This window comes from Haemaphysalis longicornis, unplaced genomic scaffold (assembly GCF_048455015.1).
Source record: "Haemaphysalis longicornis isolate Haplotype H1 unplaced genomic scaffold, Haemaphysalis longicornis Haplotype H1 scaffold_5, whole genome shotgun sequence".
NCBI classification, from domain to species: domain Eukaryota; kingdom Metazoa; phylum Arthropoda; class Arachnida; order Ixodida; family Ixodidae; genus Haemaphysalis; species Haemaphysalis longicornis.
In genome coordinates, this window is record NW_027526385.1 from 3,810,995 (window position 1) to 3,838,808 (window position 27,814).

Sequence of the window (27,814 nt, forward strand, 5' to 3'; positions counted from 1 at the left end):
CCGCGACTAAATTGGTACAGTTAAACGGAACCTCTATGTAACGAATTCCCGGATGTAATAAAGGTTTTCATTTCCCCATTTCCACCTCCATTGAAGCCCATGTGTTTGCAACCTGTATGCAACGAAGGATTTGCGACAGCTAACGTTGATGTAACAAATTCTCTACGCTGATGAGCAATTGTATTTTGCACTTTTTCTAAAACATCGCCTTCCGAAATGCACCACTTTAGCAAATTTTGCCCGCACCGCAATCTCCCTCGCGTTTCCACCTGTGAGTGCAGTGTGATTGTAGTTGCACGTCTTTACTGCTATCTGTGGTGTCGGTTCTTCAGTGATGAGTTCTGCTGCCAGAAAAGGAAAAGTTTTGCCTTTGCAAGCCAAGCTCGATATTCTAGAGGCCATCTTCGCCGGCAAAAAAGAATGCCACCACCCAGCGCGCGTGCTCAACAGTTTTTGAGTGCGGAAAAAAACATAAATTTCACGAAAATGTGCCCTTTCAGCATAAATTTGGTTCCTGAAACGCGTTAAGGCACCGAAAAGTATCAAAAAGCAGAACTGATGCTTAAGATGCGTTTGTGAATACGGGGCCGTGTAGCAGCAGCAGGAGCAAATTGCACAGTTTTTCAGTGTGAAATATATCCTTGAACAAGGGCGAGTTCAGCATCACTGATGTCTAGCATATTGGTTTGGTTTCGGCTTCATTCACGCAAGCTTTAACTTGAAACCATGCATGCAACGAAAACCTGGATGTAAAGGAAAAATGCTAATTTTTGTCAACTTCGTTGCATCCAGGTTTGACTGTACTATCTAGAGTGGCTAGACAAGTGACCATGCTGGGCACAGTGTCTCTTGTATGTGCAGATAGATAGCGCAGTAGCTACCCTGGTCGCACAGAGGACGACCTTATGGGGAGTAGGTCAGCACGACTGGGTTCTGCCTCGCACGTACAGCCTCATCTCCTCACATCTGTGCTTCTGTGACGTTCAACGTGCATCCATTGACCCTGAAGTGATGGCTTATCAACTTCAAGAAACAAACACAAAAACACGGTGACAACGCTACCTCTACTCAAGTGCTACCACTCACATTTGCCTCAGTGAAATGACCTCCAATTTTTCTCCTCCTCTCATTCTGTTCGTTCTTACGGTTTTCTCCTCAGGTGAAACATTTTTCAACCCATTTTTCCACAAACCCCCTTCCTCCTGCCCAGTTCCGTCTTCCCAACACAACGGAGGGTTCTAAACAGTGTAAGGAAGCTTAAGTTGTCGCTACAATACACAAGCACATGTGTCTATTGAGAACACAATCACTTCTTAAAAAATAGAATGAAATGAAACAATATCATTCAATGAGGAAAAGGATGCCCACGGTACGTGTATTTGTGATTACTTTATTTCAGTCTGCAGTGCTCGAAACAGCTGCGGATCAAGCACTGTCTCTGAAGGCCAGGGCTGTAAGGGCCTTCTGGTGTCCGCTGTATTCCCTCTTCACTTCCGCTGGTGAGACACTCCACAACCGGGCCACGCTGTCGGATGATGCTGCGCAAAAAATTAGGGCTCATGTACACGAGCGCCCAAAAATGAATCACACCCAAGAATGTTTCAACGAGTGAATTGCATCCCTCACACTTTAATGGAAAGGACCACATGGTTACTAGGTTACTACACTGCGTGTGGCTGCCAACTTGCATCGTCCCCTTGGCGACTACTCTCGCTGCCTAATGTGCGTGCCACTGCGTAATACATGCTTGCTCGAGCAGTTGTGCACACACAAAGGGGGCGTGCAGACAACATGCAAGTCTGGTTCATTCCAAAGACTGCCTCGTTAGAACAACACTGAGACCACTTTTAATGCTAACTTCACTCAAATAAGCTATATAATTAGGAAAGAAGGGAATGGACATGCGACTCACTAGTTCATTTCCTGCACTAGAACCTCGCACTAGAACCTATGACGTAATATGCACAGCTGTGCGATTGGCTGAGGCCAGCAAAAGCAAACACAAGTTAGGCAGGGCCTATAAGCTTGCAAAACGAGCTATTTGCACTTAAATTTAATGCATATTTTTTTTATAGCAGTAAGAATGGTGGGATAAAAAATGAAAGTTATGGACACACACGTAAACATAGAAGCAGCAGTGCGTACTGCATGCACTATGCCGGTAATAACTGCACAGCCGTCCGGCGTGTTCAGCTTACGCTGGCCAACTGGCATAAGCGACACTGTCTTCTGTGACTCTGCTTTTGGGCAGAACCAATGTTTCACGAAATGAGCACTATTAACCATAATAAACATTATCCAGGCACAAAGCCAGTCAAAAACAAAGCGAGGGTGGACAGCGGTCCCAAGCAGTATGGCTGCGCCATGTATGAGGACTGACAGCAAACAAGGTATACCGCCGTTTGCTGCAGCCCTAGTCCGCATAATTACCTTCGTTTCAGTACTTGCCCTGGATGCGCCATCGGAGACTATACAAAACGCACAATTCAGCGGGAGAATCAAAATTATGGCTTAAAGTGTTTAATTTCTCAGTGAATAAAGAAAGCATTGTTTGATGCCAGACAAATGCGGGGGGGAAATATAAAACACCAAATCTCTTGAGTGAACCAAACTTGCATGTTGTCTGCATGGCCCCTTAAGGGTTTACGCATGCCGTCATATCACTTTATAACACTTCAGGTCCAGCAAAACGAGATGAATTACATTCTGCAAATTACACTCGGAAGTCGTGGGCTTGGATACCGTGAAGGGCACACATGTTTCTCGATTTCCTATCTTCCCTAACATTTCAAAATTGTAAAGAAAAAAAAAGTAAAGCGCTAACCACATGGAGCGATTTTTCCAGCGACGCGACAAGCGACGCGACTAGGATCCGCAGTCGCCGAACCGAACTCGCTCGCCGAGGCAACCACATGACAGCGACGGCTCGAGCGACTGAGGATGGCGATTTCAATGTTGCCGCACTGTGCATAGTAACGCGCTTGGTACGCTGGTTGTTTGCAAACATTTTTTTTTGTTCATTTGTCATAAAAAGCATGACTAAAAAGTATTACGCCTTTCTACCTTGCTTTTTGCACTTCATTGCATCTCTAAAACTGGTTTGGGTTAGCGATAGCGCATGCTTTTCCTTCTGCGCCTCATCTCTCGGCTCCAACACGAACGCCGTGAAGAATTCGCTTTCTTGACGTCGTTTTTCCCACACGGGTCTCACCCAGTGTGTGCGGGAGCCTTCTTGCTCCTGCTTCAGCGTGTACACAAGCTTTGCCACGCAAAGCTTTCTTTTCCGCTGCACCGCAAATGCCGTCTGCGTGGATTTGCAAAATCTTCCCCCCGTTCTCTTCCAAAACCGGAGGTTGCGTGCTTACGTAGGGGCTCTCCTATTGGCTAGTCGCTGAGGCCACTTCCGGGAGGCGAGCGACTGTTTCTGGCGACCCAGAACCGAGCGATTCGATGAGTGACTTGGTCCGCGGCGAAAAGTAGTTCGTCGCTAGTTGCGTCGCTCCCCAAGTCGCTTGCAAAATCGCTCCATGTGGTTGGGGCTTAACAGAGGAACCAGTTGCTTTCCCTACGCCTTCCTTGGTGCTCTCCACTAACAGCTTTCCTTGCACCCCCCAGCATGCATGCGTGCGACAAGGGGGTCCTCAATTCAATGCTGCAACTTTTCTTTCTTCACCATCAACGTAAGTTCTGTGTCATCAAAATCTGGCGCAAAAACTTTCAACCAAATCTTAGGTGCAATGATGGAGGCTTAAAAATACGTTTAAACCTCTATATCATCTGCTACGAGTCTTGAGAAAACTTGGCTCTGCCGTTGCATTTAAACCCCTTCTCATCCAACATATGCCCATATGACTGTTAGTTATGAACTGGAGGTGACAATGCATAACCATAATTAACATCTTGGGATTGCAAACAATTCTGAAGACAACATGCCTAGCATGAATTCTCAAAACCCTCCTTCTTCTTCGAGAGAAGGAACACAGAAATAATACTTGTGCTACACAGCCATTTCAAAGGCCTTCCGAAGGCCTTCAAACCAATTGCACATTGAGTGTCCCATCGCAAATACATGAGATGCACTTCCAAGTGAGTGTTCGACTGTCAATTGTAGCACGTGCATAAGACAGAGCCGTCTGCATGTGCACGTGTGCAGCAGTGGTGGCCATTACCGGTGATGAGGAACTGTGCGTCGTTGCTGAAGGCCACGTCCCAGACCCATCGCTGGTTGGCGTTGGCCATGCGGGCCACGGGCAGGGCGTCGGCCAGCTTCCAGGCGCGGGCAGCGCTGGTGGAGGACTGGGAGGAGCTGCGCCGTACCAGCCGCTCGGGCCCCGGTTCCTCGCTCGAGGCCACCAGGTCGCACACCTTCCACACCTGGGCCGTCGTGTCCGCCGAGGACGTCGCCAGCAGCCTGAAACAGCGCAGGGGGCAATCTCTGACACTTACACACACCCACCAAGAAGGTAGAAGGAGTGCATGGCCTATGGTTTAATCCACACGCATAATTGTCGTATGCATGGGACCAAACGCGACACAAAGCTGACTGCTTCACTGTTCCACTCATCATACTCGAGGCGCTGCGAGCGTTGAGTTGCTTGTCCTGACCCCACCAAGCTGGGAAAAGACAATCGGGTAACTTGGAAGAAAGGCAAAATTATAAAGAAAAGGGCCACCGATGATGATGATATTTGAGTGCTAATGCTGCTAGGCCAACTAGGGCAAGGAACGCCAAGAAAGTGTGTTGAAAAGTGCCACTGCAAAGAGGGCACCCAAGGGCTTTCTCAAAACTAAATGCTCTCAGTTAGTAAAATGATGAACAGACACCCCACAAATGAAAAACAACTAAGCATCCATCTTCCAGCACTGGACACAAAAGGTCTCTCGAGGGCACATGGTAATGGCACAGAAAACTACACCTGTGCCAATATTCTTGCTGTTCTGTCTGCACTTTCCTTTCTGTCTGGAGCACAGACATTTCGTGAATTTATTCATTAAAACTGAGCAAGCATTTCTGCGTCTGCTAGGTTTTATTCTGAGGCTTTTGTAAGTGCTCTCCGCTGAAAGGTTTTTGCAAAGCAGGCAAAGGTTCCACGCAACACCAGATGCTCTCGTCATCAGTGTATTTGAGACTGAAACATAGCCCCCAAGGCCTGCCAGTTCAGCAAGGGAAGCTCAAGAGAGTGCAATGAAAATTCTGGAGGAGTCTACTTGCTTGAAAAGAAAGCATATGCAGGCAATCAACCTGCTTGTTAAATGAATGTGCTGTGGAATTTAAACTGTACATGAAAGAGATGCAACATTACTGTCCCCAAAACAATGGTGCAGGAGTGACAATTTCGTGTCGCTTGTTCTGCATTGGAGTCAGTAAACACACACGCCAAACCTTTCCCGAATCATGACGCTGCAAAACAAGCCCACAACACTTTTGCCTAATCTCACAAGCCTGGCTTAAACACACTGCATAAATTCTGAGAGTAACTGCAGCCTGCAAGGGCAAGTCTTGCAACAAAAGTGTGGAATGTGTCCTGAAAAGTTGAGTGCACTTCTTCTTTTTCCCATTGTCTGTTCCCCTTGCGCCAGTGTGGCATTCTGACAGGTGGGTGAATCCATTTATGCATCGTGGGAAAGGCCTCGTTTCTGACCATGACCCACATGATGTGGGAGTGCAACGACGCGGAAACGAACATACTATGTACCGCCCCATCTCGCGCGTGCGGTGCGCGAGACGGACAAGGACGCACAGAAAGCCGCCGCGCAGTTTGCGCTGGCGGCGATCACACGCCAGCAGTCGCGGCCGGCACCCCCCTCCTAGCGAGGGAGTGAGAGCCACCGTGACCTTTTAGCAGGCAAATAAAGATGTTGTTTCCCCCCCCCTGGGCCAAGGTGAACACTCGAGGGGAGGGGTGGGGACTCACTCGGAGTCGGGGCTGAAGCGGCACTTGAGGCCGTAGCGCTTGTGGGCCACAAACTTGAGCAAGCGCTCGGGGCTGGAAATCTGGTTGTCGTTGCCGCTCCCCAGCAGGAACAGGTAGCACATGCCCTGCGGTGGTGCGCAAAGAGGGCAGAAGAACAAACAGTAATGAAATTTGCCGAACTTGTTCTCCCTGAAGCCGTGCTATGCCTCTCCGCAAAGCTGGTCTGTCCTTACAATTTATTGTGCAACGTCCTCAAAAAATTGGGTCATAGTTACGTCCACCGTTTACCGCACCCCTGAGCACATGCCGAGCACATGCCTTACGAGGAGCGCCCGGCGTTGTCCGGGCTTGCACGTGGTGCTTGCAAAAAATACCAAGAAAACAGTTCTCGTGCGTCTGCCCCTCAAAGAGAGAGCACAAGACAGCTCACGCTACCGACACCTATGCAGTGTGCGAAGCTGGTTGCCGTCTGTTCCAGCACGTGCTGACGCATTCCACTTTGGGAGAAATGTGAAAGCCTCCGGACAAGGCAATCCGGGCCCGCCAGTCATGCATGAGGAAGACGACGATACTACTGTTGCCACTGTGAAAAGCGACAACAGAACATGTAAACAAACAATTTCGAACCTAATGCAATGCAAGGTGGTGTGTCCTTCAGAGCACCCATAGAAACAAATCCTCCTGCTCCGCTATGGTTCAAGCCTTGCGTGACTTAGTGCAAGCTTTGCCAATTTCTTTTTACTATATAGAAACCAGCACAGCCAAGGGATGGTCAATGTGAGAGTAATTTACATACATTGCATAAACACTCCATTACTACGTGCCAACTCAAAGCTGTAGTTCATGTTAAAAGTCCATATCCCCGAGAAAGCATTCCCACCTTTGTTGCAACAAGATTGCTGCATACATAGTATCTTAGCAACCCTGCCGGGTATAGCTTAACACTACACTACAGCTGCACAATAAACTTGCAGCTTCTATGTTTAGAAAAAATCATAGTTACAGAAGGGACATGTTCTTTAGAGCTCTTCAAAGCAAGCTGCTGGTGAAACATTCACCACAAAACTGACTTGTCTGACTCAAAGCATGGTGTTTGCCACACATAAATCGGTTTATAGTTTAAGGCCCCGCATACATTGTAACGTGACGGCATACGTAAATAACATTTTTTTCTGGTCAAGGGCTGTACTGACCAAACTAAAATTAATGCGCAAACAACTCCTCCTGTTTCACTGGGTGTTGGTTTGTGTTCACACAGCTTTCACAATGCTAATTAGGGGTGTGAATATTTGAAATTTATAATACAAATTGAATATTCTCCTTATTCGAAGAATCGTAAAATGCATATTAAAAAATTTCTGAATATTTGGCCAGGCCCAAAAATCATGCCAGAACGACGCTGACAAAATTAAGTCTGGAAATATAGCTCAATGACGCAAAGGCTCTGGTCGGAGCAACAAGGGAGAAAGGAAAGCGAGCCACCCACTTTGTTGTCAATGGCAGCCAGGTACTGTCCCGAGGCATCCAGGTCTAGGTGTTGAACCGACACGTCCAAGTCCAGTGTCTGTTTGGGGGCAAGAGGGGGACGTCCTGTGGTAAGCATTCATTCGTACAAGAGCACAAACAAGCACGCACATAGATGAACAGATTGTTGATTCATTGATTGTAGGGTTTAACGCGCCGACGCAACTAAGGTGATGAGGCGCGCCGTAGTGGAGGGCTCCGGATTAATTTTGACCACCTGGGGATCTTTAACGTGCGCCGAAATCTCATACACACGGGCGTTTTTGCTTTTCGCCTCCATCAGAAAAGCGACCGCCGCGGCCGGGAATCGAACCCGCGACCTCGTGCTCAGCAGCGCAACGCCTTAGCCACTGAGCCACCGCGGCGGGTTAGATGAACAGATCATCAAATGGATCTGGCTGTATACTCTGGCAAACTGCACGCGTTTCTCAGTGCAGTGGTATTCACTGCCGCAGTGGTGTGCACACAATATCCACTGAGGAGGAGGCAGCTCGGGAAAGGGCTTCGACACAATGGAGCTACTCCCCACTCCGGAGCCCCTCTATACCTCCCCACCATAGAGCCCATCACATTATGGATGGATGGGCCCGGCAATTAGTCTTAGTGGCATCCAGTCACCTGTTTAAAAAATTCTCCACAAACTGTTCATTGACACAGCCAAACCCATATCTTATACAGGCGACAGGAAATACCAGACCTCTTTCACACAGCCCAGAAATTGATAAAAAATAAAAGCGTGAAGGTGTCTAGTGCAAGGGCAACGGTACAAGGCAACCGTGGCACACACTCAGACAGCAAGATAACAAGAGGCCCAGTAGAGAGAGAGAGAGAGAGAAAGCGTGTGGCCGAGCAGCAGCAGTACCAGCTGCTCATTGTGGTTGTTCCTGAGGTCCCAGACGTAGATGCTGCCGCTCTGGTCGCCGATGAAAAGCTCGCACTGGTTGGGGTGCAGGCAGGCACAGTTGACGGGAGCGTTGGTCTCGAACACACGCTGGCAGGTCTGCGCCCGTGCCCTGCGGTGCGCATTGGAACAACAAAGAAAAACATTAAAAAAAAAACATCATGCTTCTCAAAAGTTATTAAAGGGAAAGCTTTCTTAGCGGGACTGATGGCATTCCGCCAAAAAGCTAAGCTAACGCACTTCCCCGTAGACCAGTTTATCAACCGAAAAGCTCTGATAAGATCTTTGGACACCCGGCGTGTGCAAGAAGCCAGGCTTCCATTGTGTGAGAACGGTTACTTGAAAATCGCGACAAAGGAACGGTTCTAGATTAAGACAATACACGCATGGATCATGAAGAAGGACACAGCAGTGTACCTTTATCTCATAAACCATGTACCAGTATGCATCTAGATCATTTATAGATGTGTTTACTTATGTGCAAAACATCATTGCACGTGTTTGTTATTCATTTGCAATGTCGGTCTAAGGCTCAACAATTGATTGAATGCGCTTTCAGTGAACATTGGACTCAATTATAGCTTCCCCGCTTCTCTCAACTATTTTTAGGAAGGGATGGTAATTTCTTCAGACAAGGTGACTGCCAAAACTCCACCTCTTATGAAATCAAATAAACCCAAATTGTGGACACAGAAATGCGCACAAGTACATTAATCCCCACATGACATGCTCTAACAAGACAGATTATCTTGTCACCTAAGCGCCTGTGCTCGCTCCTTTCCATTTCAACTGGTGAATGCTGGAAGGCCAGGGTGACATCACGTGTCAACAATACATCAAACTTTTGCACTTGTGAAGCTAAGGTCCCGATGACAACTGTTATCACAACCGCACTGGGTGAACAATGATAACTGATGGGCATGACTATTATTGTGACCGTATTGGCAAATTCTTGCTCGGTGCCAGGAAGTAAAGTAATTTTCACATCCTATGATAAAAGGTGAGTATGCGGAGGTAAAGAAAGGGGGCAGGGGAGGCAGGGGGAGTTGGGAGTGAGGATAGTGAAGGACTATAAGATAGCCCAGTTTTGTGTAAGAAGTTTAGTAGAAGTAACGTTCTCGTGCTCCCCGCAGCAGCGTATAGCCACCCATTTTGTCACAATGTAGACCAGCTACTTTGAGCACCCCGTTGCGAATGGTCTTTGCTCCCACACACAGGAAATGACAAGCACTGGCCTTAGCCACTGAAGCCTCCAGACAATTTGGACCCTGAATCATCTGGTGCAGGTCTTCCTTGTTAGATGACTGAAGGTGTTAAAGAAAAACTGCCTATGTCCATGGAAAGTGAGTAGAGATGTGTTATAATCAATAAGTGCTTGTGTGCCATGTTGAAGGGACAGAGGGGACGAAACTCGGTGATAAAGAGTCGGAACAAAGGAAGACCTTTATCCCCAGCAGGAAGAGTCGTCAGTTTAAGAGATTTCATCGAAGGCCTGACCTGGAGTCCCAAATGCGGGCTGAGAAGTCTTCACCCCCCGAGTACATCCACAGTCCATCCTCGTGGAAGCCCAGAGCGGTGACGTTTTTGCTCAGCCCCTCATAGTTGATCACCGGGTTGGTGTTGTTGGAGTTGACATCGTACGTGCGGATGTGCTGGTAGCCTGGAACATGTTGCAAAACAACGCACAGGCTGTGCCGCTTTTCAAACTAGTTGGGCCTGAAAGATGTCGGACCAACACTGGTGCATTCGTGTCAGTCAGTGAGTGTCAAAGTTACTGTTAATGGCTGCTCCGCAATGGGTGAGTTAAATATTAACAAGACTTTTCTTTCTATACTGCATAGCTTGAAGAGTAAACAAATTACAACTGCCCGAAAAAGTTGCAGAGAGAACAACCGAAAGCACTAGGTGTGCTTGACCCTCCATCCTCTATGGAACTTCCAGTACAGAGCGCCTCACACCGCAAGTGTAGCTTGGGCGTGTAAAATAAGCGTGGTAGCAGTAAAAAAATTGGGCGTGTAAAGAAATTTAATTTTTGATACAAGGCAGCTCGCTGGCTAGTTGGCCAGGACTGCGCCGACACCAGATTTGCATGAGTGATTGATTGTCAAACTACAACCTTACCCCGATTTCAATTAAAAACACGACGACGCGGACTAGGTACGCTACTCGCGTGTTCATGTCGCGCTGATATTACCAATTGATGGTAAAGGGCTTACCTCCTGCTGCTATGTGTTGTCGATCAGGCGTGATTTCTAACACGTTCACTTGCTGAGGCAAGAAGTTAAGAAAATTAAGGAATAAACGAGAACAATTCAAACCGCATCTTTGTCATCAGCATAGCTACAGGTTTGCTAACGTGATTCAGTATTTCAACCCACAAACTCATTCACCCTTGACGATGTCTGAAACGAAACATCCCAATAAAATTTCCCAGACACGACAGTTTAGACCATTAGCGTCACAAATCACGTACACGGGCGTTCGACACAACAGGGATACAGAATCGGCGTGCTGGAGAGTCCGCTGGCACAGCCCACTGTGCGCCTGCCACAGGCGAATGCTGTGGTCATAGCCACCCGTAGCCAAAATTACTTGATCGCCGGCGCCTTCCGCAAGCATTTTCTTGACATGCGCGGCTTTACCGGTGCATATCCACGGTAATCAAAACATAAGCACACGTTTCCTGAGCCGCACGAACGAAATACACAATCTTCTTGAATGTGTTCAACTAAATTTCGTCTGCCTTCCGAGCACAATAGCAGCCCCGCAGTTAATGAAATACTCCCGTCCGATTGGACAACTGGACCTGGAATATTGTCAAGCGCCGCAGTAAACTAACTGCCTTTTTACGATTGGTTGGCCGCGTGTGTTTACCTCGTTCGCAGTGATGGCAGACGGTTTCAGCGGCGTGTTGAGAATTACAGACTTAAATGACTTTATAGGACCTTCTCAGGTGAGTGCGATCGATCGGAATACATCATGTACTGTTTTTGCTGCCAGGGGGGCAAGGAATAATTCATTTCTAGCGGTGACATCAAACGGGACCGTTTCTCTCGTGGTGTAGACCGTGACTTCACTCGTTGGTTTTGCCGATTTTATCCTGTTTTCGGCGGTGACTGTCATTTTTCGCCGACTTTTCAGGAATGCATTAAGCCGGTGATTGTTCCGAAAGGTCCCGGAAAACTGGGCTCCATCAAAATAGGCGACGATGGCTCCTATCTTCAAGTGGACGAGGTGAGAACAACCTGCCTTTCCTGCAGCCTGCATTGCAAACGCTGCGACCGTGGAACTGTTGCGCTGAACGCATTCGGGTGCACGTTTCCACGCAGTTGGGACAGGCTTCCAAGCTGGAGAAGGCCCAGATAACGCTCACCGACTGTTTGGCGTGCAGCGGCTGCGTTACTTCGGCGGAAACTGTGCTGATCACGCAGCAGAGCTCGGAGCAGCTCTACGCCGTGCTCAAGGACAACGCAGGAATGGTATGACGCTGCAGTTTCTTCTTGCGCAGTGTCATTCCAGTGGTCAGATGGCCACAGTGTGGCATTGACGTCCAGCAGGATCGCGGGGGCAAGCCTTCCTGTATCGCAACTTATAAAGACGCTTAAGGCGTGATCGCTAGCTGTTTCTTGAAGTTTTGAGAAAAGGATTACGCAGCTGCTTAAAAGCTGCATTTTAGGACTCTCTGTGGCCTGCATGTACAGCCTATTTTAAGTCCCCCAAATTGGTGCGCTCCTTTTGATGGTCTAGGCTCAGTTGTCTTGGATTTATTACAGTAAGATTATTGGGGATATAAACTGATATAAAAACGTGCGATGTGGCTAATGTGGCTCTTTTTGAGGTAATCTAGGAGCTGAATAATGACGTGACTTAACATGCACTGACGGTGCATTGTCGCAATCATGACTACTTGCCACTCAGTGGAGGATGGCCAGCTGCTTGTATTGGCAGTGGAATATTGATCCCTCACCTTGAAGAGGGAGGATGGCGTATTTGGTGCCCCTCAAATTCGTTATAGGCTGTGCATTTGGTAGGGATACACCCGGCATGTGCCATCTTATTCTGTGCATTTACTGATCCCTGTGAACGAGGAATGAATCCGCAGTCTTGATCTAGAGCCTGGTAAGAAAGCTGTGCCCAGAATGGTGCAATGCGCTCTCTTTCTTCTTTTTCCTCTTTTCTTCACGCAGCCAGAGGAGCAGCGCAAGGTGGTGGTTGTCACGGTGGCTCCCCAGGTGGCGGCCTCCTTCGCTGGGAAATATGGGGTCGACTACGAGCACGCATCTGCAAGGCTCACGGGCTTCCTGAAGACTCTGGGTAAGTGTCAGTATTCTCTTGCCTTTCTTTTTTCTTCCCTTGCTCGTACAGTTAAACCTCGTCAATAACAAACTGAAAGATGTAATTGTGAACATGAGATATGGGGATACAAATGTGTTGCTGTTGGTTGCTTAAAGGTGAAGTTTATGCTGCGGCATTGCAGGTGCCCACTATGTTCTGGACTCGACATTTGGCCGGGAGTTTGCTCTGGTCGAGACGCTGCGGGACTTCCTTGACCGGTACGCGCGCAGGACCACCGACCCAAGTGCCCTCCCACTGCTGGCATCGTCCTGTCCAGGTATCTAACAACAAGCTTCTTTCTAGTTCCTGTTAAAATATTTCTACGACAATGATGTTACAAAGAGCAAGTTATTGAAGCTTTAGATGTAGTATTCATTTCCTAAAAGACTTGAAGCAAGGAAGAAGTATGAAAATAAAAAGAGAAATGGGGTAGGAGTCGTTTGCGTAGAGTTTCATTTACAACCTAGTTATCTTGTTAACTTGGTAACTCGACCTTTTGTGATGCTATCTAGACCAGAGATACACCTGTTGTGAAACTTTGCTTCGGAATCAAGAGTATCTTCGCTTCGCTGAAAGTAGGGCCAGGTGTACTCGCGTGGCATTTGTGGGTACAAAAACTGTACCTTGCTTAACATCACTTTTAATAACAAAGCTACATAAAATAAAGCTTGATTTTCAAGTCAGGTAACACTACAATTGGGTAATGTTCACTTATGTTTCCACGGTTTTTCTTTTGTGACTCACGTTGGCTACAAGCTACAAGCACTTGAGTACTGCTATCCAGATTGTCTAATCATTACTTTTTTACTACGTAATAATGTACGCTTGTTTTTTGCTTTTGAATTTGCTTCGCGAGAAAATGTCGCATTGTGTATGTCGCAGCATGGGTCTTATCGTTATGGTTGCTTCAGCGGAGGCAAATGCCCCTTGCTACTCTTGCTGAAATATGTGTGAATGATCATGTACGTTTTTTGACCTTTCACTACTGCACCCTTTCCTGCCAAACCCTTTGTTAGGCTAGCAGTATGTGCAAATAAATAAATAAATAAGTTTCTCTCGACAGACGGCAGGCTCGTCAACATGCCCAATGTTCACCCCTGTGTGCCCCCAGTGCAGGGGGGCCAATTGTGGACCAGCATTCGATACATAGGGCCTATGGGGTGTTTCGGAACTGGTGTTTATGCAGTAACTGAGCTTGCCTATGACTGTACAACTGGTAAAGATGGCCGCCCCCATGACCGGCGAGGGCAAGCCTTGTGTGCAAACAAGGCTTGGGGACCAAGTCCCACAAGGCATAATATGACTAATGGTTTATGTTAAAATGCAATTCTAGAACTTTCTCCTGAGTTCATCCAGCCCTTCCAAGCCCTGATTCATGGAGTCAGCTTTTCATCATTGCGTATGTGTCTGCAGTGAAGCATCCTTTTCAGTGAGTTTTTAGAGCGGAGGATCATGGCAAAATCATGGTAGCTTCCCATATAGAGCCGTTGCTGGAACATACTAGTCCTGTATACCAAGCAGCTTCTCTGTAACAACTGCCCCCACCTGCTGTAAGCAGTGCAAAAAATTCAGGGGAGCTTGCACACACGTGCAAGACTTGCATGGCAACGCTGTTGTAAGTGAGCATTGCCTGACACATAGTTAAATTTCAGAATCACTATTTATTTGCACGATTGTGGTGCTAGTAATCGTCGTCGTATGCATCGAAGAGGTTGTCGTCTTCTTCGCGGCGAGTGGTAAATGCAAAGTCATCCTCAGCATCGCAGACTTCCACCAGCTAAGCTGGCAAAGCTTGCACTAAGTTGCACTAGGCTTGAACCATAGGGAAGCTGCAGGATTTCTTTCCACGTGAGCAGTGAAGGACACATCCCCACGCATTTGTACAAGTTTGAAATTGTTTGTTTACATGTTTGTCGCGTCTTTGCACTGTGTCAATGTCATAGGCGTCGATATTGTCGTGTTCCTTGTACCAAGCATTGCATGTGCGGTAGTGCTTGACGGCAGGGCTGGATTTCTTTTCTTTTTTTTTGCTAAAGCCATTGTGTGAGCTTGGGACTCGGTGGTCACCACAAGGCATGCACTCATGAGCGCTTGGCATTTTCTCGCTCCTTACAGTTTTTGCCTTTTTTTTTTTCCCCCTAAAGCCATTGCGCATGCTGGGAACGCTTTTTCCTTGGTATTTCTTGCTGCAACGGCGAACTTAAGGCTTGTACAACAGCCCCGCTGTTAAAACATTTCCGTTGCCTTTCAGGGTTTGTGTGCTACGCCGAGAAGACGCACGGCGACCTGCTGCTGCCACACATCAGCCGGGCGCGTTCGCCGCAGCAAGTCATGGGGACCCTGGTGAAGAACTTCCTGGCCGGCAAGCTGGCCAAGAAGCCCGACCAGGTCGCTGAACTTGCACATCTCTTCGAGCTTTTGTTTCCTCTTGTCCACTTCCCCGTAAAGTGTAGGCAACAAAGAGCTTGCTGCTTTGGCTGGTGTGTTGCAAGTGCTGACGTGCTCGTGCGTCAGTGTCTCTCACTTGCTAAAACCACCTTCAGATAGGGATTCTTATTAGCATCACGGTAAGAGCCTTGGCCTAACATGTCATGTGCTGCTTCCTTGGACAACGCCTTATTTCTAGGCATATATCTACTACGCATATAACCCACCTTGCAAATAATCCACACCCCCACTTTCAGCCCACTGGAAAAGAAAAAAATATCCTCATGTATTGCCCACACATTTGATACAGGAAAGGCTGCACCAAAGCTGCTGCTCAAGCAACACATCAGACAGAAAAAGCGTATATTTTTTAAGTAGACTACACTGACTTCAAAGCCAAAGTCACAATTCACTCAGTGTCACTACTCTCACGGCACAACACACGTTGTTGTGAAGATACACTAAAGAAAAAACCCCACGTACGGTATTATCTACCCCCCTACTTTGCCACTGAAATTTTTGCATGCAAAAATACGGTAACTGTTCACCATAAGGTCCTGTGTGCTTGTGTTTCTCAAGAAACTGACAATGTTTGCATGTGGCACTGTCATCATAGTAGGAAGCCTTTGCCTTGATGCAAAGAAAACAAAAAGCGGCAGGAAACGGAGCGAGATGTCTTCTCTGATTCCCAGATATACCACGTCAGTGTGATGCCCTGCTACGACAAGAAGCTCGAGGCATCGCGAAGTGACTTCTACGACGAAATATACAGCACCCGGGATGTAGACTGCGTCATCACATCCGGTAAGGGCACGTGCCTGTAAGGACTGTTAGTGGGCATTGTATTGGCGTGGCTGAGGGGAGTTTGATTTGGTGTGGCTTGACCTGGAGCTGTGCAAACAGTGCCCTGCAAAGTAATGTCTAGAATGTGGAAAGGATTCTTGCGGCAGCGTAGCCTGGTCCTGGCTATAGGCTGCTGGGTTAGCTTTTGGTATACTAAGCGGCTTTGTTGCCCATCAGCTAGATGCTCGAATTGGTGTCCAGCTATGCCTTAATGATACACTGAAGTGCTGTTTGCAATTGTCTTGGGAAGTTCAGCAGATGTAATTCATTATTGCACTGTTTATGTAATGGGCTACAGAACAGAAAAAGTCATGCGCCAATTGCAGCCGCTGAATGAACTACTGTAATAACGTCACACTGATTCGTTGTGCTGTCTCAGGCCACTATATATTTTTCACCCATTTCATAACAATGTTGGCATTTTTGTTTGTTTGCTGAAAGGTTAAGCACCCTGGTAATTAAGGGAATCTCGCTGTGCAAAGGTACAAGTATGTTGTCACTGCCAAGTTCTGCAAGTTGGAGTGGAGGACAGTGCAAGGGAAATAACACGCGGTCGAATACACTTTTCTTGCTGGAAAAGGCATGTAGATCTACTGACGAAGCTCAGGATATGGCCAATGCAGTCTGGACGATAATCTGGTGCGGTAGTAATGCGACAGTGTTTAGAATTCACTTTGGTGTCCCTTGCAAGGTTAATAGGTCGTGCAGACACATTTGTGCCAACTATAATTGGCGTTAGGAGCCATGGTGATGCTTGCCTTTTGGGCACTTAGATTGTGCCAGCACGTTCACTGGCACCTGCCTGGCATGCCAGCCTCTTTGGGCAGTATTGTGCAATGAGACCAACCTGACCACACTTGAAACAGCGAACGGGACTCTGTGCTGTATATTGTATGTTTTGCAGCTGTTCGTGTGCAGGTTTGTCATCTGGCCTCTTTTGGCTCCGCAACATTGCATTGTGAGTAGGCGTGGCAGCTGTGGTTGTTGTAAATTGTATTTGAACTGCCCGTGGTTCAACGTTAGCCAAGGAACGAAGAGGACGATGAAGAAGAGATGTACATGCAGCACAGAGTGCATGCTGCGCCTTTTTGCTTTGTCTATTGGAAAGAACACGATGCTTGCTGAAATGGATGCCGGGTTTTGCGTCTCTTTTTATTTCGGCGCCACTAAAAGCCGAGCCGCAGTTTTCCCAGTGTGGGAGTGCTGAATCAGCGTAGAATGGCTGTGCATTCGCTGAACGGTCACTCCACCATGTCAGCCAGGTTGCTGTGTGCACCGAGTGTGGGGGTGATTGGGGAACCTGGCTGACCTCAGCCAATCTCAAACTGTAGCCAATCTCAGCCTGTCTGCTGCAAGGAATGCCTCACCGAGAGGAGCTCAGCCACAGTGACACCACTGGAGTTAACCAGTGCGCATGCAAAGTCACAGTTGTTGCTTACTCATGACAAGCTTCAGCTGCCAGCGTCTTGAGGCAAGTGCAGCTCTAGGGTGTGAGGCAAGGACGGCTGTGTACTTGGGTTGTTGGCATATGTATAATAATATTTGTCAAGTTCTGGCATTGGACAGATGTTCTCGGTGAGCGCTTTATGGGGAGCATCTCTGAGTGGCAGCTGGCAAACCCTGAAAAGGGTTTGGAAAGGGTCTATTGAGCACGCCAAGGGCTAGTTATCTGACACTGCCGAGCGGCTTGACTGGCAAGTGCTGTACCCAGGACTCTATGCAGCGTGGTCACAGCGTTTGGGTCTTTGCATGGGGAGTGGTTCAGGCTGGCACGGGTGTTAATACGTAGTGCAATATGGATGGTGCACATTTTTTCCCAGAGGAGTGCAAGTGTTACTTTAGTACCCAGAGGAAAAATGAGTGAAGAAAAGTTTTCTTTGTTCTTTTCTCTCTCTGCTTCTTGCAGTGGAAGTGGAATCCATGCTGGAAAAGGAAAGGAAAAGCTTTAGCGAACTGCCCTGCACAGCATCAGACTCCCTGTGAGTGGCCTCGTGACCTCTGTAGTTCTGTGCTGCCATAAGTAACCTGCCCTGTGTGTGGGTGTAGCAAGCAAGGCAGAGCAAGAAGATTCCATAGGAGGCCTCATGATCTCATTTAGTTGCAGAAATTAAATGGCACTGGAAGTACGGTGTGTACAGGCACTTGCCTCTTCAGGCCAGCATTATGGAGATGTGTTGCTGAGAACATCTTGCATCACTGTGTGACACTTACCAAAACTTTCCAAAGTTAACCGTTGGTGGCCATTCTTGTAAGCAAGGAATCATTCTCATGAAGTAAGTGCAGTGTAATGCCAATGATCATGTGATTGCGAGGGATGTATCAGTTCAGTAGGCATTTGGTTCATTTTACATGATGCACTTTGGCCAGGGAATTTGACAAATTTGTGTTGTGCTGAGATTCATACAATCTGTGGCCGTTTATCTCTGAGCTATACAAATGTGTGCTGTGGAGTTGTAATGACCAGAGCCATCCATTCATCACTCCATGAGGGGCAAAAAGTGCAGCTCAGTTGGAGCATTCTTTATGCAAGGGTGTCGGGCATTTACACGGGTTTGTACTGAGTGACATGTAGAAGCATCATATGACAGAGGTTGTTTACCTGTGTGTCCTGCTTTGAAGTGCTGTTGTGGCTGCTTCACAGTTTTAGGTGTGTGTCAGCGTCCTTTGAACATGCACGTGAGCTGCTAAATGCACAGTCATGGACAGCCCAAGCTGAAACAAAATAACAGCAGATGACAGATACTAGTGGCATGGCCCAGCCGGGGGAAACAAAAAGCTGTGACGAAATAAAACTTGTTCGAGAGGGCCCTTTGCTGCTGCCATGCAATTCAGCCCATGCCGTCTCCTACACTACTGTGCAGCTTTCATGCATGCATTTTCTGCGATCTTCCTTATCTGGAAACCTTTTGTTGCATCAAGCCTATCTTTTTGTGTGATGTAATCAGCAGAAGGGAATATAAATGGGACATCATGACAGCTGAAACACATTGGCTAGCTAAGCCATAGACAGCAGTTGCTAACCTTTTTTTTCCCAAGAAGCAACCACAACATTGCGTGTACCTGAAAGTAATTTCCCGATAAGCGGAATTGGATAAAATATGCATACGCTAGTAGAAAGGTCCATTGTTCAGTAGATGAGGTAGGCCAACTTTCACGGCAGCAGCAAAGGACACTCTCGAGCACTTTTATTTTGTCTTGCCGCAGCTTTTCGTTCTCCCAGCTGGGCCACACCACCAGGATCTGTCTTCTGCTGTTATTTTGTTTCAGCTTAGGCTGCCCACGACTGTACTGCTTGTGCGTAAGCCAGCGAATTTGTGAAGCTGATGCAGTGGGCAAGGATTCACCATGTGGCGTTGCAATTCACAGTGCAGTCTAGTGTTTGGCCCCTGATTATTCTTGGCTTCATAATCATGCAGGTTTTGCTGTGAAATGAACGGTGCACCCTACAGACACCCTGGATCTGGTTCCGGTGGCTACTGCGAATACGTCTTTGTGGAGGCTGCAAGGCTGCTCTTTGACCGGAGGCCCGAGGAAGTCACCTTCAAGACACTCCGGTGAGGACCGGCGTGTTTCTAGACTATGAACTGTGTCCTTGTGATGCCTAGAACAGAAACACAAGAACTGAAGCAAGGTAGTGTAATGCTGGATGCACATTATTGTGAGGCTTCCTAAGTTTCTTGCCGAAGTGCACCATTTGATAATTTGGGAGCTGTTCCGTGCCAAGGCAAGAAATGGGCTACTCAACAAACATTCAGGTGAGCCTGGCAGTTCTAAAAAAATGTAGTCTGGCAAATCTCAACATATTGGCACCTTTGCCATTGCTGTTGCATTAGGCAATGCCATCCAAACTGCTGAGATTTTGGGTCTGTGATAATGCCCTTAATAGTTATGCCTTGATGGGTGGGCTATGGGGAAAGTCGTTATTCGGTTGTTTCAAAGTAAAGTTGAGAGTGTAAGTGCAGATTAACATGAAGATGCCAGTGGGCTTCTTGTTGGACCATACAGTGTCAGTTCTCTTTTGGTGGGCAAATTTACGGTTTTTTCGATGTCCTGCAAAGAAAAAGAACCCAACATTACCAGTTAAAAATAAGTCATCTTTGTGCATCTGATCAGAAAACCAGGGACTCTGTCAGTGCAGAGCTGGGCTTTCTTATCGAGAGAGCGTTGACCAGGACAGTGTGAGCGCGACCACATTATCAGCATTCCAAAGGAGACGCATGCGAATGAAGCTGGCCTAATTTTGTAATGTGCAAGCTAAGGCCGCAAACAAAATGAGAATTGCTTTGCACAGAATGATGCAAATTGTTGGGAGCACAAAGTTATTTATTTTGTTTATGTATGGTCATGAAATTTGAGAGCCACAGAGGATTGAGGGTTGGTTTCGCGTCACTGATGGCGTAAGTGTCCCATCACTTTTTTCCGTCAGGAACCAGGACTTCCGGGAGGTGACGCTGGAGTGTGGTGGTGAGGCCGTGCTCCGCTTTGCCGTGGCCAACGGCTTCCGCAACATCCAGAACGTGGTGCAGAAGATGAAGCGGGCCAAGTGCCCCTACCACTTCATCGAGATCATGGCCTGCCCCGCAGGTGAGGGGGGCCTGCCTCTGGGACACAGTGGGCAGCCGGTCCTTGCCCAATCCCCAACTTTGTCTCTCTCTAGTTTTCCATTTAACGAAAAAGCTTCCTTCCACTTTTGCTTGCCTTGCTGCCAAAAACACCTTATGGAGAGTTTGACAGCCTGCTTATAAACTGCTGCAGTGATGACAGAAAAACATTTGGGAAAAAGCAAACAATCTTACCCATTAAGGACCATCTGCTTTGAAAACACGTACGTGTGTTGACGTCACAGAACCGTCACTTCAGTGGAGTGATGCACCACATGAGGTATTGCCGTTCTTAACTTGTGCCCGGGTATAGGTGCAGTCTTTTGCTGTTCCTCCTCCCGAATGAGTGGGCAGTGGCCCAAAAGCTGATGTGGGAATCATGTGGCCACTGAGGGCCTTGAGAGTGAGCACAGGAGGGCGTGTACTGGGGCACAGTGCATTGTGTGCTTCCTTTGAGCTAGAGCAGACAGAGCGAGCATCGACGCTGCAGACGGATACGCCTGTCGCAGCATCTGCACTGCTGATTGGCTGGTGCCGCTGCGTCCACTCTCCCCACTTGCTGGTCGCTGCTTACTCTGCTTTTTCTCGTGGTGCATGAATTTCACAAAAAATAGTATAAAATCACTACTGCTGTGAATGAGTGGAGAGTGAGTAGTGAAAGGAATCGTGAAGAGATTTTCAGAAAAACGGTGTTGTGTGGGTACTTATAACTGTGTAAGCTTGATTTGCATGGCCATTTCATTGCATAATATCAGCAAATAGGAAAAAAAATGTAGTTACGGTTTCACCGAGGCTTTCCTCCTCAGCTCATAAAGTGACGTCTTGGTAAGAAGCCAATCACAGTTCCCCCTTGTCTGCACAACATGTCGGAATGGAACGGGCTCGCAAAGGGTCAGATAAAGCTACAACATCGGCGCCATGATGAAGCTCACCTTGCTACTGAACGGGAGATGTCTGATCTCGGATACGACTGACCAGCATGGTCAAACTTGCAGTTAACAAGGCGGGCACAGTTAACCACGTTTAAAGCAAACTGGGTATTTGTAAACTGTTTGCGCTGTTTCCCACAAGTCTAAACTGTCGTTCTGCAAGCTGGTATTCTTGATTGATTGGTCGATTGTAGGATTTAACGCACTGACGCAACGCAGGCAATGAGGCGCGCCGTAGTGGAGGGCTCCGGATTAATTTTGACCCCCTGGGGATCTTTAACATGCGGCGAAATCTCGTACACACGGGCATTTTGGCTTTTCGCCTCCATCAGAAAAGCGGCCGCCACAGCCAGGAATCGAACCCGCGACCTTGTGCTCAGCAGCACAACACCTTAGCCACTGAGCCACCGCGGCAGGTCAGCTGGTGTTCTTGCTCAGGCCTGCCATTGGCTGTCTTGCATAGCCTGTAATGTGGGTTACGCGAACGTGAACTTTCTGACCTGACGAGATAAATGACCAAAAGCTTAAAATGGAAATTTACTACATAAACACTTTATTCAAAGGACTTCGAGTTGTTGAAAATTATAACCAACCCGTTATTTACTCTTCAAGAGCAAAAATAACTAGTAAAAAGCAGTGATACAACTCCGAGTCACCAGGTCCCACCATCATTCAGTTCGATTGCTTTCCTCCAATAAACAGTGCTGTTAACGCTGTTTCGTTGATTGGATATGCTCCCGTTTGGGTCACTGCAGAAGCATTCAACAGTCATTTGGTGGTTGTAGCTCTGGGTTGATTAGAAGTTATGAAAACACACCAGAGTGCTGGGTTACAAATACAGAGTGGCGTTTATCCGGCAGTTTGCTGCTGCCTGCACTTTTACGTCTGTGGTCGAGTGGGTACGGTGTCTTACTGCAGTGCAGGCCAGCCCGGCGGCTGCCAGTTCAGATCACATGCGGGGCACTTTTTTTTTTTTTTTCTGCTTGAGCGGCTCTGCGCTGTTTGATACAAAAAAGGTAAGATATCGGAGAGATTCGGCACAAGAACTTGAGCTTCAGCAGGGAAACTGGCTACAAACAGTACAAACAGACAGTAGGTCTGAGTTCTGCTACAATGGTTGCCAGACAACTGAAGCAGTCACGACACCGCTCACAACCGATTGAAAACTGTTTCTGGGAAAGAATAGAGTATGCATTATTTTTAAAATATCTGGTTTGCAGCTTTACAAAATAATATATACAGAAAGAGCGTTTAACTATCGAGTGTTCTTACTGTGACGTCACTGCTAGTTGTGCTGCCGACCGATGATGTGCACATGGTCGCTTGCGATGCCCCTGTAAAAGAGCATTTCAAAGCAGTCTCCTTAATTCCAAAAACAATAAATTGTGAAAATATTTGGGATTTATGCTCTGGAAAGGCCATTCAAGCAGATAGTATTAAGCAAAGAGAAATGTATTTTCTCTTCACTACCCCATTAAACTTGTCAAGCTTGTATCATTTCTGTGAAGGACTGGGGACTGAACAAATAAAGTCATTAGGGAGTTTTATTTTTTTTTTTTTTTTACATATCCCCTTGCTCCCAGTGTCGTGTGCACAGTTTTGCCACCAAACATCCACACACACCATTGCTCTAGAATTCCCCAATGTCAGAGTTCAGCAAGTACTCCATTGTAATTGAAAGACCTAGGTAAATTCAAACGGCTTTAATTTGGCCAGCCTAATTGATTAACCTGCTGCACCAGTTTTTCTACACTTATCTGCCAGCCAGCAAGCTTTAGAACGTGTGCAGCCATTTGTGGATCAGCAGTAAGCCAAAATTGGCCCCTCGGTTCCTGGCCATTCATGTCTGTGTGACCGCATTGGAATTGTCTGGGTTGTTTCGCAAGTTTCATAACCTGGGGCATTGTCTCCATCACCTGTTGGGCACGAATCCCCTCGACATTGTGTCCCTTCGAAGGCAGTTCATGCTTTAACTGTCCCGAGGAAAGCTGCCATTGTAGTTGATGCTCAGCAGTGTAGTGTAGCGCATTACAGATCGCCGTGTTTATACTTTGCTGGTAAAACTAGAGGGCCGTGTGTTTCTTTTGGTGCGTACAGTGTATGCCTGTTCCAAATTTATGCTACTGACAACAAACTGACAACAAAGTTTACAACAAACTTTACTGCTGAGAACAAACTGACAACAAACTTTACAAACTCCCTTTGTATAGCAAATGGTGGGGCACACTGGTAGAACCAGTTTGGTAGTGTGAGACAAATTAAAGGCACTGTCACGGGCATTGTGTGACGGCCTCGGTGGGCAATGAAAGTCCTTCCTTTGCTGCGAACCTTAAAGGGAGGTTGCAGCACCCCTTCGAAAATTGTTTGCGACTCGCCACAACACTAATACAACGTACCGTATTTACTCGAATCTAACGCGCACCTTTTTTCCGATATATCGGGTCCAAAAATTGGGTGCGCGTTAGAATCGAGTACGACCCTAAATCTCCGATATCATATCGCCATCGGCATTTCAAAATGGCCGCCTCGTACGCACTCCGAGCCTAGCCACAGGCCTAGCTGTCTATGCCTAGCTGCAGTAGCGTGGTAGCGTCCTCCGTGTGCTGTGGTAGTACATGTGCTTAGGTTAGTCTACCCGTTTTCTGCGTTTGATCTACCAGCATGGACGTGCCGACAGCGAAGATACGCCGAGTTCATCATGATGCCGCTTTTAAAAGGAAAGTCATAATGTGTGCGGAGACGGACGGAAATCGGGCCGCATCACGCGCATTCGGAGTTCCGGAAACATGCGTGCGGGACTGGCGCAAGCAGCAGTAGACTATTTTCGCCAGCAAGGCTACACGAAAGGGCTTCAGTGGACCGAAGCAGGGCCGGTTCGCCGAAATAGAAGAGCGGCTCGCAGAATACGTTCAAGAGCAGCGAGCGGCGCAGCGGCCCGTGACGACCGAGCTGCTCAAAGTCCGGGCGATGCAGTTAGCGATTTCAAAGCGAGCAGGTGCTGGCTGACGGGTGCGCGTTACAATCAAGATTTTTTTTTTTTCGGGGGGGGAGGTCACGAAAAACGGGTGCGCGTTACAATCGAGGGCGCGTTAGATTCGAGTAAATACGGTAACCTTTTTTTACGTGAACATCCCATGTACAGGCTGCCTCAACGGTGGTGCGCAGCTTCGGGCAGAAGATGGTGACGCCAAGGCACTGCTGAAGCGTGTCGAAGAAGCCTACAGCGCTGTGCAGAGTCAGCCACCCGCCGTCAACCCACGAGTGCTGGAGGTGTACCGAGACTGGCTGGGAGTGGAGAACCCTTTCGACGGCATCGGTGGGGACCCGGCACCGTTGAGGACAGAGTACCACGCACTCGAGAAACCATCTAATGCATTGAACATAAGGTGGTGACCTCGATTGCGCAGGCTTGGGCATTGGAGGAAGGTATTGTGCATGGATGCTGTGCGTGCAACTGGACCACGGGTGCAACAAAGACGCTTGGTTACATCTAATTGCAAGGAAATGTTCTGAAAAAGAGTGTGTTACTGTTGTTGAAAGGTTTCCCTCATTCCATTCAAAAAAGCAAAAAAAGAAAAAAAAAACGTGTATTGGAAGTAAGCGACAGGAATTATTTTTGAGCAATGATGTCCTCGTGTTATATTTAGCATCCCTGCCTTGAGCAGGCACTAAGCGCTACAGGTGCTGAATTTTTGACGTTTGTTATATAGTGGTTGTGTAACTTGTTACCAGCACGCGAAAATGTCAGTGTCACCACATTGTCAACCGCGGTGGTGTAGTGCCCGTCGCGGTGGCACGGTAGCCAAGGTGTGCTGCTGAGCCCCAGGACGCAGGTTTAATCAAAGCCGCAATGGTTTCTTTTCACATTGAGGCGAAAAGTGAAAACGGACATGTGGAGAGATTTCAGCTCACATTAAGGGGGGATGGATGGTGGACGTAGGGGTCCAACTTCGTCTGCGGTTATCTTCGCTTCTTATCGAGTAGTGAACCTGAAATTTTGGAGGGTATCTAAATTAATAAATTCCTGACCGTGTGAATAATATCATACAGAAATCTTTCTTAGTTTTTAAAATAAATATCTAGAGTTTTTGAGCTTTTTTTTTCTCAAGTTAAGGAACATTCTCAGAAGTGTTCTTACAGACAAAGGTCTGAAACACTTTCCATACGTGCTAAACGCCTAAGGCTTCCTTCTGAACCAAAAGAATAATGGTGCCATTAACCGTTGATTTTTAAAATATATTTACACAACACACTCAAATTTCAGTCATTTCTGACAGAAAAAAGTGAGTGAAAGAACAAATTTTCGTGAGAACATATTCATTCTGGTTCAGAATGTGCGTATAACATTGATAAACAATGCACAAACAAATGCTTTTGAAACATAAATAGTTCAAGAGAAAATGTTCCTTTTCTAAGTGGAAATGGTGTTTTGAGAAATCCCGCTTTGAAGTTTTTGTTTCATTTTTTCAAACTGTCACTACTTGCGTAGATTCTGAGAAAAGTGAGGCAACGTTGTTAGCACAGGGCACTTCAGTCATGAAAACTCCCTCTAATCTGTCGAAAAAGAAACCAATTATTTGTGGGCAAACGGAAAATTAGACTATCTAATTGAACATAAACAAGCGTTTTGCAATGCATACGCAATGCAGTTTCAACTAACGCAGCGCCTTTGTGGTATGTACTGAACCCCAGAAAAATGCGAGTAGCTATGGGCTATATTTGTAAGTTATTATAGAAATGAATCTTGTTACGCATTTTTAAAGGAAAATTAACAATCTAAATACCACTTTGCGTCACACGAAACTTGCAGTGACTCGGCAGAGCCACAGGGGGGTGCCTTTGGCGCCATTTTTAAATGGCTTCGGGTGCACACCTGGGGATGCCACTTGTGAGGACGTTTGCAAAGTATGTTAGCATATTTTGCCACTTTAATAAAAAATCTAATTCTTGGTCAGTTTTGCCCTCCATCCCCCCTTAAGGATTCCTAGGGGGTCAAAATTAATCCGGAGTCTTCCACTACAGCGCACCTCTTAGCCCAGGTCTAGTTTAAGTGCATTAAACCCTACAATCAGTGAGTTATTTGCCACGAATGAACCAGGTAGAGAAAACTTTATGGGAGAAGGGCTATCTTGGTAACAGGCTCTGCGAGAGGGACATTGGTGGGAAGTGTCATCACTGTTCACTTGCTAAATTTCTGACTGAGAGGAAATAACATATTTATTCGTAAGTGCTAGCTCAAATGAAAGCAGTGGAATGCAAGTGCGTGTTTTACATTGTACTGCAAATAGTGTGTTCGTTTGTAAAACAACAGAGCACGTGAAGTCTGCTTCTGTGTTGTCCGAAATAAAGAACTTTGTTCTGTTTACGGCTTTGAGTTGCAGAACTTCTGTTGGTTGGAAGTTGGTTGCTTTAGTTCCTGTGGTTTTGTCATCTAATAGCTTTGTTCAAGTTCATAATACCAGTAATATTGCAAGATAAACTGGCATTCAATCATAGTTTGTTTAATGTAAACACACGTTACTTCAGCTCTGACCAAATTTGACAAGCAGCGAGTGTGCACAGCAATCTTCAAGCCGATACGAGCTTGTTGACTACGGGTCACCCTGGTGGAGCCAATTCTTCGGACCTGCATGGGCTTGGCAATGTTTGGTGGTTTACCAAATTCTGAGAAAGGCCTATGCGGCATAGCTGCTGTTTGCATCCTAAAGCTACAGATTCTCAACAAAGGTGGCTTGCGACAAGAATACAAAACTGGCACAACTATGGCTTTTTAAGTATGCCAAAATTGTGTGTCCTTATTCTTGCACCATATTAAGAAATGACGATTTTACAGTGTTGTGTTTGTATCTATTCTCGTGAGCATAAAATTGTTGCACCTACCAGACAAAAAGAAAGACCTCTGAATGGAAACTTCAAACATTTGCCCTCAAATTACGTATCCAGATGGTGTTCCAATAGACCATGAAAACGAGCAGTAGAGGGCGAAGCTGAGAACAAATATTTGAACAAAAGTGTATTCTGATAATGCTGTATGCATCTTTCAAACCTATCGGCCATTGTAGAACTGAAATGCATCGTGTAAAAATGCATTATATTATATTTAATGCACTGGCATTATATTTAGAGCATTGTGTTGTGTCTGCACCAAACTTGCCTATTTGAATTTGCTTTGAAATGCCACAAATTGTCTTCGTAACTTGCTTGCAGTAGATGTGTGGGAATATCAAATTTGGGACTGTGAATTGAAGACAAATAGTACAAGGAAAATAATACAAATAGTACAAAAATAATACAACCAGGAATATTTCAGGCAAGTAAGTGGAACTGCGATGGGGGCAG

At 46.8% G+C, this 27,814-nt stretch overlaps 2 protein-coding genes across 2 annotated transcripts; one reads left to right on the forward strand and one right to left on the reverse strand.

Annotated features, from left to right (window-relative positions):
- Window positions 1-1,369: 1,369 nt before the first annotated feature.
- Lst8 (MTOR associated protein, LST8) lies at window positions 1,370-10,998 on the reverse strand. Its single transcript, XM_077669824.1, has 8 exons — window positions 10,840-10,998; window positions 10,557-10,608; window positions 9,838-10,000; window positions 8,302-8,452; window positions 7,402-7,479; window positions 5,916-6,040; window positions 4,170-4,411; window positions 1,370-1,538 (listed from the first exon to the last, which is right to left on the reverse strand). The coding sequence occupies exons 1-8, from the start codon at window positions 10,957-10,959 to the stop codon at window positions 1,426-1,428; spliced, it is 1,044 nt and encodes a 347-aa protein (XP_077525950.1). The 5' UTR covers window positions 10,960-10,998; the 3' UTR covers window positions 1,370-1,425.
- Window positions 10,999-11,180: 182 nt separating this feature from the next.
- Window positions 11,181-26,840, forward strand: LOC144137818 (cytosolic Fe-S cluster assembly factor narfl). The gene is made up of 11 exons (XM_077669823.1): window positions 11,181-11,293; window positions 11,482-11,574; window positions 11,670-11,819; window positions 12,528-12,654; window positions 12,818-12,952; window positions 14,927-15,063; window positions 15,795-15,906; window positions 17,852-17,924; window positions 19,362-19,499; window positions 20,372-20,529; window positions 24,618-26,840. The coding sequence occupies exons 1-11, from the start codon at window positions 11,228-11,230 to the stop codon at window positions 24,866-24,868; spliced, it is 1,440 nt and encodes a 479-aa protein (XP_077525949.1). The 5' UTR covers window positions 11,181-11,227; the 3' UTR covers window positions 24,869-26,840.
- Window positions 26,841-27,814: the final 974 nt, after the last annotated feature.